The sequence below is a fragment of the Equus caballus genome, chromosome 8 (genome assembly GCF_041296265.1).
Source record: "Equus caballus isolate H_3958 breed thoroughbred chromosome 8, TB-T2T, whole genome shotgun sequence".
NCBI lineage: Eukaryota > Metazoa > Chordata > Mammalia > Perissodactyla > Equidae > Equus > Equus caballus.
This window is the reverse complement of record NC_091691.1, coordinates 26845308-26856952: the sequence shown is the minus strand read 5'-3', so window position 1 is coordinate 26856952 and position 11645 is coordinate 26845308. Positions and strand designations below refer to the sequence as shown.

Genomic DNA, 11645 nt, shown 5'->3' with positions numbered 1-11645 from the left:
GAAATACATATATTATGTATCATTATATTTATAATGGTACCCAATAATTAGCCACCGTTGCGGATGGCAAGGGCGCCAGCTCACTCATTCATTCTGAAATGCTTAAATAAAGGGAAGGAATCAGGCATCCGTCCTGCTCTTTCTGAACAAACTATTTCAGAGTCCCAAGATAGTAGAGGAGGGGAAGTCCCTTTAAGATAAGTCCAGCCAGTAAATGAGGAGGGAGCGAGAGAATTAGAAAATCATTTTGCACCCCTTCATGAAATGACCAATTCAGGCGACGATCATCAAGGGACTGAAACCAAGAGGTGACAGTTGGTGGGGAACTTGAAAATGGAGGGGCCAAGTTGTCCAGACTCGGACCCGCCAATCTTAGTAGCAGGAAGTACCAGCGCCACCTATGATGGATTCTTGCCAAAGCGCTTGGAGCCACAACTCGATGTGGCCTCTACACCAAACCGACAGTTTAGCGGAAATATGGGGGATGGAGGCAAAAATTAGAAGCAGCAGAAGCAATCAGCCAAATCCAGAATGTGAAGCATTCTGCAGGACAAACGACCCAGTTTCTTCAATAAGTAAATGGCATAAAAAGTGAAGGGAGGGGGGATTACTGGTTTTAAAAGACTTAAGAGTCCTAATAACCAAACGCAAAGCAAGGGGCTTGTTCGGGTCCTCATCAAACCAACCAAGTCTAACCACACGTTCTTTGAGACAACCAGGAAAATGAAAGTTAATTTTTGCCAACCCCGGGGTGAAAAATGATCTCTCATTTTTGAACTTAACTTTTTCCCGGATTCCCAGTGAAGTTTTCATGTATTTCTTGGCCATGTGACCTACTCTTCTGTGAACTGCCTGTTCATGTCCTCTGACCATTTTTCTTGTATTATCTTTTTTTAAAGTAAACTTTTTAATCAATGTATAGCATATGAACAGAAAAATACACAAATCATATGGTGCCTCTCTATGAATTTTCACAAAGTGAACACACAGGTACCCAGCACCCAGCTTGAGAAACAGAGCATTTCCAGCTTCCCAGAAAGGCTCCCTTTGTCCTCTCCGGTTCCCTGTGTCCCCTTCCAAAATTTAGGGGATCCGTTTTACCTGGTTTTGAACTTTATGTAAATGGGATCACACAGCATGATCTTCTGCGATTGGCTTCTTTTGTTCAATATTATATTTGTGAGATCCATGTTGTCGGGTATTTGTCTTTTTCTTCCTACTTCATAGAATGTTCTTTACATCTTCTGGAGATAATCCTTTGATATGTAGTATTTTAGAAGAAAATATAGGAAAATGTACTATTACCTACTTAATAATTTAAAAATGAACAAAGTTTTTTTTTACTTAAATAAGCGTATTTTAAAAAGAAACTGTGGATCACTATTATCCCAAGCAATAAAATACATGAAATACAGGTTTGATATGCTAATTATACTTTTCCCCCAAAATTCTTTTAAATTAATATATAACTTTAAGAATGTATTCATATGTATACTATCTAAATCCTCTCACGCACCACCAGTGTGCTGTGGTAGTCTGTTTTTGTTTTTCAGGGAAGAAGGGGAATTTATCCAAATTCAGGCACGCTATTCATTCATTTACTCATTCTCCAACTATTCATTGCTTGCCTACTCTGCAGCCAGACCTTGTTCTCGTGTCTTCAAAGGTTTTTCCTCGGGCAGTATCTTTAAGTAATTAAAAAAAATAACGTTATCCTTTCTAAAATTCTAAAATAACTCTTAGTGCCTTCATATTCTTTTGTGATATAATTTAAATCTTTGCCCTTAACGAGTTAATGCTTTTAACAGAAAAAAGGCGACACAATGTCACAGTTCTATTTACCAGATAATTACAGGATTCAGAAAATACATTATTTCCGAGTGCGCTACAGACAGTGTGATGTGGTAATGAGGCTTTAAAGTTATCTAATGGATGCCTTCTTCTCTTGGTTCTATCCCTCTAGTGGAAATATTTAGTGCCTTTTTATACGACACAACTAATGTACGTTTCTTGTAGGAATACCAGAAAATGCAAATAAGCAAAAAAGGGAGGGAAGAAGCTTGCATTAGCGGCGGGGTTATATTTTAAAAGGTACCAAAACACTCCCACTCCCACACAGCCAAATTCGTATTAGTAGATAATGCCGTCTTAGAGACTCAGACCACAGCGCGCGGCCTCTGCTGGGGCCTCAGGCTCCGCCCCCGCCTCTAAGTTAGCCCCGCCCCCGCCTCTAAGTTAGCCCCGCCCCCAGCCGTCACCTCGCGGGCCCTTTTATCCTCAGCTCTCGCGAGAGCACATTCCGGAAGTCTCCTGGCGGAGCGGGTGGTCTGGGGGCTCACGTGGGCCGGGCCTAGGGGTGCGCCGCTGGAGACTCTGCCGGAGCCGAACGGGAGCGGGGCGCCATGGGGAAGCTGCGCCGGCGGTACAACGTCAGGGGGCGCCTGCAGGCGGCCCCCGGCCCCTCGAAGGGCCCCCCCGAGCCGCCCCCCGTGCGCCTGGAACTAGAGGGTAAGGTGTCCCGGGACTGGAGCTGGGTTTCGGGGGCGGCCGCCCAGGGCCTCGCGGCCAGGACTGGGCAGTGGGGGCCCACGGGCTTCCGGACTGTGCCCTGCCTCCGCGACGCCGGGGCAGGGGACCAGAGAGAACCCCCTCTCGGAGGATCCAGAGGAAGGGGAGCCGCTGACAGTCGAGTTTTAACAGCGAATTTGGGACAATACCTGGGGTCTTAGTATAGCAGCATGAGGAATTTGGGCAGGAAAATGAGGTCATTCCATCCATTCCGATGGCTTCGATTATAGTCTCTTTGCTAGTGACCCCTAAATTTGGGTTTTCAGCCCAATGTGTGCTCAGCTCCAGGCTGCTTGACATTTCTACTCAGACTCCTTTTAGTAGGAGCGCCCACTGTGTGCCAAGCACTATTGTAGGAGCCATAGCAGAAGAGGAGATTTAACAAAAATCCGTGCCCTGCTGAGCTCAGATGCTCCTGGGAGGAGATGGGCAAAGATGAACAGGTAAAATATATAGAGTGTTGCATGGTTCTATCACTAAGAAGATAAAGCAGAAGAGGTGTTTGGGTGGGTTGCAGTGTTCCCTGGGGTGGGCGGGGAAGGCCCCACTGAGAAAGCATGACTTGAGTCAAGACCTGAAGGCCGCTGGAATGGCTGAGGGGAGATGAAATTAGCAGTGGGGTCAGGATCATGTAGGGCCTGTGGGTCATGGCAAGGAGGGTGGCCATGGGCGCGTTTAGAGCAGAGAAGGGACACTGCTTGCGCTTACGCTTTGACAGCATCAGTTTGGCTGCTGTGTTGAGGAAAAGCAGCAGAGGGCAAAGCAGAGCCCGGGTGATGGGTTAGGAGGCTGTTGAGTCCGCTTGCTGGGGCAGGTGTGGGTGCCTGGACCAGGGAGACAGCTGCACGGGAGGTGAGAGGTGTTTGGATTCACGATATATCTTGAAGGTGGAGATGACGGGATTTGCTGGCTGACCGAACACAAGGACAAAGGAGATGTCAAGACTGACTGCCAGGCGTTGGGCCCAGCCTCAGCAGAAGGCAGGGCTGGGCAGCTTGGGGGGAGGCCAAGAGCTTGGTTTTGGAAACCAGTGGTTGGGGGCCTGTTAGACATCCAGGTAAAGAGGGTAGGTGGGCAGCTCCTGACTCGGAGGTGCGTCCCGGTGGAGATGCCAATTTGGAATCATCTGTGAATAGACGATATTTAGAGTCCACAGACTGGATTTGCTCGCTGAGGGAATGAGTCCAGCCCTGGAGGAGAGGGAAATGAGGAGGAGGTGGAGCAGCCTGGGAGGTGGGGGGAGAGTGTGAGTGTCCGGGGCGCCATGGAGGGGGACCCACTGTGTGTGTCAGATGTTGCTGTCAGCTCAGGGAGGGAGAGAGGGACCCTGGATGTAACCCTGGGGAGGCCGTCGAGGACCTTGATGGAGCCAGCATCAGAGGAGAGTTGGGGTGAAGCGATTGAGTGGGTTCAAAGGTGTCTTACAGGCCCCTTCAGCAGCGCATTCCAAGCTGCTCCTGTGTGCTCCCTGAGGTCCTCGTCGATTTAGGACAGTGGGCCTAGATTCCGGGGACGGAGGGAGGGGGAGCCGGAGCCCCTGGAGAAGCCTGCTTCCCTCGACCCACTAGTCGGACTCCGTTCCGCATTCCACTCACTGGACATGGAGGGCGTGAGGTTGTAGGAAGGGATGTCAGCGTGGGAATCCGGAGCGTGAATTCCCTCCCCAGAAGTCGCGCAGATAGGCTGGGAGTTGAAGCAAATCACCTGACATCTCTGTGCCTCAGTTTTCTCTTCTGTAAAATGGGTCCAGTAGCAATAGCCAGGTGGGAACCTGCTATGAGAGTTTTGGAGGTGGTATTTTGGGAGAATATGTTTATGACTGAAACAGGAATTCTTTGAAAAGCTGAGATGTGATGTCTGTGATGGGCATCATCCATTGTAAACAGCAGTGACAGCTCAGGACGTGAGACAGGAGACCCCCAGGCTGACAGTTGGAGCTGGGCGACCAGAGCAGAGGGGCTGAGGTCTCTTAGACCCAAAGATTGGGGAAAGTGGTTTCTCACCTCAGAGCAGGTCACCGTCGTGTCTCCCTGCCTTTCTCAAGGGCCAGAGGGGTCTTACAAGAACGTAAATCAGATTGCCTTCTTCATAGAGCCTTCCCTGCCACCAGTCCACTGTCGCTGCCACTTATTTTTATCTTTCTCACATCCTCTGGTTTTTTTTTCCTATCGCACAGTTGTTCTCAAGTTTTTTGGACTGAGGACACTTTGATATTCTTAAAATTTGAGGGCCCCAGAGTGCTTTTGTTAGTGTGGGTTATATCTATCGATATTTACCGTATTAGAAATTAAAAATGAGGAGTTTTGCAGCACAGGCATATGGAAGCACACGCTCCTTTAGCCGTCAGAGCAGCCGCACGTTACACGATTTGGAGCCTCGGGAAAATGCCACCATAACGCTCTTTTTTTTTTCTGCTTTTAATTCTGTTTATTTGAGAACTGCAGAAGGGGTAGCTTGCATTGCTTAAAGTTTTCTTCTTCTTAATGAGGGTCGCACAACCTCTCCTACCCTTTTTAACGTAAAGAAAGGCGCAGAAAGCCTGAGCAGTTAATAAAAGAGTCGGACTGCCCGTAGGTCCCCAGGCTACTGCAGTGGGCTGCGTGGAAGAGGAAAATGATAGCTGGATTTTGGTCTAGATCGTATACTTTCAAACTGTGACATTTAAAAATAGGTATGAACCAAACCCAGTCCTGAGTCCACTGCACGCTCTTTAGAACGTCAGTGTTCTTACAGAAATAGTTTGGACCTCATGGGCCGGCTGAGAGCAGAGCCACGCTCCGAGGGGAGCACGTCCTCCTTCCTGGCCCCCCACACACACGGGGCCGGAGCCGCCCGCCGCGGAGCCCGACCTGCGGCAGGTGCCAAGTAGACGGGTCGAGTGAGTGCATCGCGGGCCTGCGCCCCGGGTCCTGTGCGGCACTCGCACTCGCGGCTCACATGGGGGACAGGAGGGCCTGTGGGGGGCGGGACAGGACCGCTGGAGAAAGAGGGCTTAATGCACAATCTCCAGGGTCCCAGCGCCTGCGCTGCCCAGCCTCCGAGGCTGGGGGTCAGGCCAGCGTGTCTTTTCAGATCAGGGCACGTTGAAAGGAGTTGATGCAAGCAACGCGCTGGTTCTGCCGGGGAGGAGGAAGAAGAAGACCAAGGCCCCTCCGCTGTCGAAGAAGGAGAAGAAGCCTCTGACCAGGAAAGAGCGGAAAGTGCTGCAGAAGGTCTTAGAGCAGAAGGAGAAGAAGAGCCAGGTACGCTGCCCCGCCAGGTCTGCACGCGGCCCTCCAGACCGGGCGAGCGGGAGGCCTGTATCCCCTGGCTTAGTCTCTGCAGCACGACTGTCCAGTAGAACTTTCTGGAATGCAGGGCATGTTCTGTGTCTGCACAGTCCAGTACAGTAGTCACTAGCCACGTGTGGGTGTTGAGTACTTGAAATGTGGCTAGTGTGGAAGGAGTTGAATTTTTAATGTGATTTAATTTTAATTAACTTAAATTCAAATAGCCACATATGCCTAGCGGCCCCCCTGTCTGACACTCGGCTCCAGAACCTTCCACCCTCCGGGGGCTGTGCTGTCTGGGTCTCTGTCGGTCTGGGACGGGCCCACGTCTGTTGAGGTCACGTGTTTGTTAACTGGGGAGTCAGTCAATCAACATGCTCATCTTTTTTTTTTCCTATCATTTTGTGTTATTTTATTTTTTAACTTTATTTTGGAGAATTTTAACCTTTTTTTCTTATATTTTAAGGAAAAAATTTTGTAATGGGAAATTCAAACATACAAAAGTAGAAAAAATAGTGTAAGGAACTGCTGTGGCCCAGACGCCAGCTCCACCGGTCATCACCCCACGGTGGACCTTGGGTCATCGCCGCTGCGGGTCGCTTTCCCACCTCCTGGGTCAAAGCCGCAGTCGCACAAATCTGTACTAGTTTCCCGGGGCCGCAACAGGTGACCACAAACTCGGTGGCTTAAAGCAGCGGAAGGTCATTCTGTCACAGTTGTGGCGTCCAGCAGTCTGAAGCGCAGGTGTGGCAGGGCCGTGCTCCCTCTGAGGGCTCCGGGCGAGGGTCCTTCCTGCCTCCTCTGGCTCCTGGTGGCTCCCAGCATTCCTTGGCCGGTGGCCACTTCCCTCCATCCCCGCCTCTGTCTTCCCCCGGCCTCCTCTCTGTGTGTCTTCCCAGGACACTTGTCTTTGGGTCTAGAACCCACCTGGGTAGTCCAGGCTCTCATCTCAAGGTCCTTAACTGATGTACATTGGCAAAGACCCTTTTGCCAAAGAAGATGATTTTCTCGGAAGCGGACCTATCTTTGGGGGCCACCACTGAACCCGCTATCCATAACAATTCATCCGTAAATGTTTCAGTTTGTAGCTCTAAAGTAAGGATCTTTTTTTTTTTTTAATTTGAGTTCATAATAGTTTACGTCATTGTAAAATTTCAGTTGTACATTATTTCTTGACTGTCACCACATAGGTGCTCCCCTGCACCCCCTGTGCCCACCCCCTCCCCCTCCCCCTAGTAACCGCTGAACTGTTTTCTTTGTCCATGTGCTTGTTTATCTTCCACATACGAGTGGAATCATCTGGTGTTTGTCTTTCTCATTCTGGCTTATTTCACTTAGCATAATTCCCTCCAGGTCTTTCCACATTGTTGCAAATGGGATGAGTTTGTCCCTTTTTCTGGCTGAGTAGTATTCTGTTGTATATATATATACGCCACATCTTCCTTATCCAGTCATCGGTGATGGGCACTTGGATTGTTTCCATGTCTTGGCTATTGTGGATAGTGCTGCAGTGAGCGTAGGGGTGCATATGTTACTTTGGATTGTTGATTTCAAGTTGCTTGGATAGATATCCAGTAGTGGGATAGCTGGGTGGTATGGTATTTCTATTTTTAGTTTTTTGCAGAATCTCCCTACTGTTTTGCATAGTGGCTGCACCAGTTTGCATTCCCACCAGCAGTGTGTGAGGGTTCCCTTCTCTCCACACCCTCTCCAACATTTTTTATTTTTAGTCTCAGTGATTAGAGCCATTTTAACAGGCGTAAGGTGGTAGCTTAGTGTAGTTCTGATTTGCATTTCCCTGATGATTAGTGATGTTGAACATCTTTTCATGTGTTTATTGGTTATCTCTGTATCTGCTTTGGAAAAATATCTGTTTATATCCTCTGCCCATTTTTTGATCAGGCTGTTTGTTTTTGTGTTGTTAAGTTGTGTGAGTTCCTTATATATTATGGAGATTAACCCCTTATCAAATATATGATTTGCAAATATTTTCTCCCAGTTGGTGGGTTGTCTCTTGGTTTTGATCCTAGTTTCTTTTGCCTTGCAGAAGCTCTTTAGTCTGATGAACTCCCACTTGTTTATTTTTTCTTTTGCTTCCCTTGTCTGAGAAGACATGGTATTCAAAGAGATCAATAAGGATCATTTCAAATAACCATAATACCATTAGCACACCTAAATTCTCAGAAAAGATCATCAAATATCCCGTAAAGGGTCAAACCTCCAGTTCTTTCATAGGTAGGTACTCCCCCACCCCACCTCTTTATTCTCCTTATAATTTAGTTGTTGAAGACATTGGGTTGTTTGTCTCGTAGAGTTTCCCATGGTCTGGATTTTTAAAATTTTGTCTCTGTGGTACAGTTACACGCACTCCTCGCCCTCCGAATTTCCTATAAAGTGGGATTTGAGTCTGGGGCAGCCATTCCCAGCCGGGACAGTTTGGCTCCTGGGAACACATGGCTGCGTCTGAAGACGCTTAGGTTGTGAGGACTTGGGGTGCTCCTGGCACCTCGTGGGTAGAGGCCTGGGTGCCACTAAATGCCTGCCCTGCACACAAACAAAATGGTACAACTGGAAGTGCAGTGACGTGAAGACTGGGACCCCAGTCCAGAGGCCTCATCAGATGTGCGTGGGGCTTTCTCGCTGGGTCACCGCACACTCAGCCCTGGAGCCCTCACTGTGAGGGAGACTTGCCCCCCCGGGGAGTGTGTCCTTTTTGCATCCTGTGCAGTATTTTCTCCACTGTTCTCTGACTTGTTTTTTCTTTTATTGATTATGAAACATATACAAAAACATAAAATGTGTAATTTTAAGAATAATAAAACAAAAACTCTTGGGGCTGGCCCAGTGGCGCAGCAGTTAAGTGGGGACGTTCCGCTTCGGCGGGCCGGGGTTCACTGGTTTGGATCCCAGGTGCGGACATGGCACCGCTTGGCATGCCATGCTGTGGCAGGTGTCCCATGTATAAAGTAGAGGAAGATGGGCACGGATGTTAGCTCAGGGCTAATCTTCCTCAAAAAAATTTTAAAAATTAAAAAAAGCCAAAACTCATGAAACGCTCACCCAGGGGAAAGAAACCACCTGGGTCGCCCGCACACATGTTTCACAGGCGAGGAGACACTGCCCGTCCCACACGGAGCTGTCCCGTCACCACAGCTGGCGGCCCTGCTTCACTCACTCTCCTGATGACAGCATCTGGAAGGTCGAAGATCTTCTCTCGGGACACGGATGCAACGAGAGCCGTGTTTTTGCAGCCCCAGTTTCCCTCCGGGCTCACCGGTCAGTCAGTGAGAACACAGGCGGCCGAGCCATTGCAGTGTGACCTTCGGTTCCTAAAGACTAGGTGTCGTTAGCGAGGCTGAACTTTACGTGGAGTCCCACTTCCCTTCTGGAGAGAGGGTCGTGGCCCCAGTGTCACACACTCGTCTCCTCCCCAGCGGGCAGAGATGCTGCGGAAGCTGAGTGAGGTCCAGGCCTCGGAAGCCGAGATGAGGCTCTTCTTCACCACCTCCAAGCTGGGCATGGGGCACCGCATGTACCAGACCCGAGAGTGAGTCGGCCTGCCCCTCCTGCCGGGCTCCTGGGGGAGGGCTCACAGGTTGCAGAGTCCCACCCCCGCTCTCTGCTGTCTTACCCTCTGCCCGCTCAGTTCGTTTATGCTGGTATTGGCCTGGTCCCTGTAAGCATCGTTGAGCATTTGATGACTGCTTCTTGAGTGTAAACTGTGTGCCAGGCTCTCCTGCAGGCCCTGGGCATAGAGCAGTGCACAACAGTGAAGTAAGAAATAGGCTTCCTTTAAGAAGCTGACGTTCTCATGTTGGGGAGGTGGGCAGTAATTAAACAGATACCTATGTATCTAGTGCTGGTGAGCACGAAGGGGAAAATGAAGCAGGGAAAGGAGGGTGGAAGGAGATGAGAGGGGCGTTTCCTGCTGCATGGTCAGGGTCAGTCTCCCTGAGAGAGGGCATTGGAGTGAAGCAAAAGTTTTTAGCAGGGAGCAGGAACAGCAAGTGCAAAGGCCCTGAGGTAGGAAGGGATGTGGCCTTTCAGTCCGGGCCTCTGGTGAGTGCTCACCAACCCAGAGCTGCCTCAGGTCCACTGGCCCATCCTAGGGCCTTCGTACCTGACTTGTGGTTCTCTCAGCAGGAAATCTGACGAGATTGCAGCCCCGGGTCAGGAGAAGATCAGCAGCCTCAGTGGGGCCCACCGGAAGCGCCACCGCCAGGAGGCAGAGGAGGAAGAGTCCGAGTCCTCGATGGAGTCTGAACCTGACGAGGCCCCAGGCACTGAGCAGGCGCAGGCTGGTACAGGGACGACGGCAGCGCATCAGCCGCCAGCTCTGCCGGGGGCCAGGAGCGAGAGCCCAGCACCCAGGGGTCAGCCCCCTCCGGCCGCAGCCCCCGCCGTGGCCAAGTGCCCAGCAGAGCCCGCCGTCTTCATCCCTGTGAACCGCTCCCCTGAAATGCAGGTGTGCTGCCCGGGTGTCTGTGATGGGAACTCAGGGCAGCATGTGAGGGGTGAGGGGCGGAGGGGACGTCCCGTGATTGGGGCAGGTCGTACTGCCTCCTGCGCCTCAGTGTCCTCGGTACCTGCCTGGCAGGGTCATGGCCAAGACTGATGAGGGGCTGCACGTGGGCATGTGCTTACAGCAGGCCCGGCACAGGGTCGGGCTGTCGCAATGGGTGTTGGCTGCCTTAGTGGTTGGCCTCTGACCTCAGGTCGGGCCCAGGCGGCCACCAGTCCCTACAGGCTGGGCTGTGGGGTCCGTTGGCCTGAGGTGGAGTGCTGGTTCCACCACTTCCCAGCCCATCCCTGGGCCTCGTTTTGTTCATCTGTGGAATGGGCATCCTCTGCCTCAGGCGCCCTCCTCTCTGCCTCCCTCGGTTTCCTTCTCTGGTAAACATGGCTCTTGCTGGGTTGTCTTGACAATGGAAAGAGGCAGGAACGGGAAGCCCGAGGCCCACAGAAGGCCCTGGGGAAATGTTGCAGTGGAGTTGTGGGCCGTCTCGCCTAGGGTGGGTGGGAGGTGTTGGTGACGCGGCCGACGGGAGGTCTCTTAGCCCGGGGCCTGGCCCGTCATGAGGGGTGAACATTCTCTCCATCCATCCCCACGTGTCCATGGGGGAATGCTTTGTGGCCTCCGGGCTCTCAGTCCAGCTGGGGAGACTGACATTGGTCACCAGCATCATGAACAGGGCCAAGAGCCCTGGAGGAAAAGATGGGGTCCCATGAGGGGGACATGGAAGGGCCTGGTCTCGTCAGGGAAGGCGTCTGGGGAAAGAGCGTCCAGGGCGAGTGCTGAGGGAGCAGTAGAAGCTGGGAGTGGGGAGGCGTCCCACGCTGGGAACCCCATGAGCAATGGTCCTGAGGCATGAGGGCTCCCGGGGCCCCTGAGCAGCTGTTTCACAGCATGAATTGGGTTGTGGAAACAGATGGGATGTGACCAGCTCCTTTTTTTTTTATTTTATTTTTTTGCTGAGGAAGGTTGTTGCTGACATAACATCTGTGCCTGTCTTCCTTTATCTTGTATGTGGGATGCTGCCACACCACGGCTTGATGAGTGGCGTGTACATCCGCACCTGGGATCCAAACCCTTTGAACCCCGGGCCGCTGAAGCAGAGCACAGACTTAACCACTGCGCCACTGGGCTATCCCCCAGCTCCTTTTTTTTAAATAGAAAAGAAAAGAATAGAGAACACAGTGCAGCTCCAAATAAGAATAAGTACTGTCTAACGAAGTTGTGATTTCAGTCGGAGGTGCGTCTGTGCGCTTGCGTGTGAAGAGTTAGTCAGGGTCAGCTGTCTGCTCTCA

The 11645-nt window shown here is 51.1% G+C and overlaps 1 protein-coding gene across 4 annotated transcripts in view; it reads left to right on the top strand.

Annotated features, from left to right (window-relative positions):
- Positions 1–2261: 2261 nt before the first annotated feature.
- Positions 2262–11645, top strand: part of DHX37 (DEAH-box helicase 37) — a 33320-nt gene continuing 23936 nt past the window's right edge. The window contains exons 1-4 of one of the 4 annotated variants that reach the window (XM_023647318.2): positions 2262–2508; positions 5641–5810; positions 9272–9384; positions 9981–10302. In XM_023647318.2, coding sequence (XP_023503086.1) covers positions 2403–2508; positions 5641–5810; positions 9272–9384; positions 9981–10302 — 711 coding nt within the window. In that variant the 5' untranslated portion in view covers positions 2262–2402. Of the gene's footprint in view, positions 2509–5640; positions 5811–9271; positions 9385–9977; positions 10303–11645 lie in introns of all 4 variants that reach the window. The other 3 variants (XM_023647317.2, XR_011420878.1, XR_002809794.2) reach the window with 3 other exon arrangements.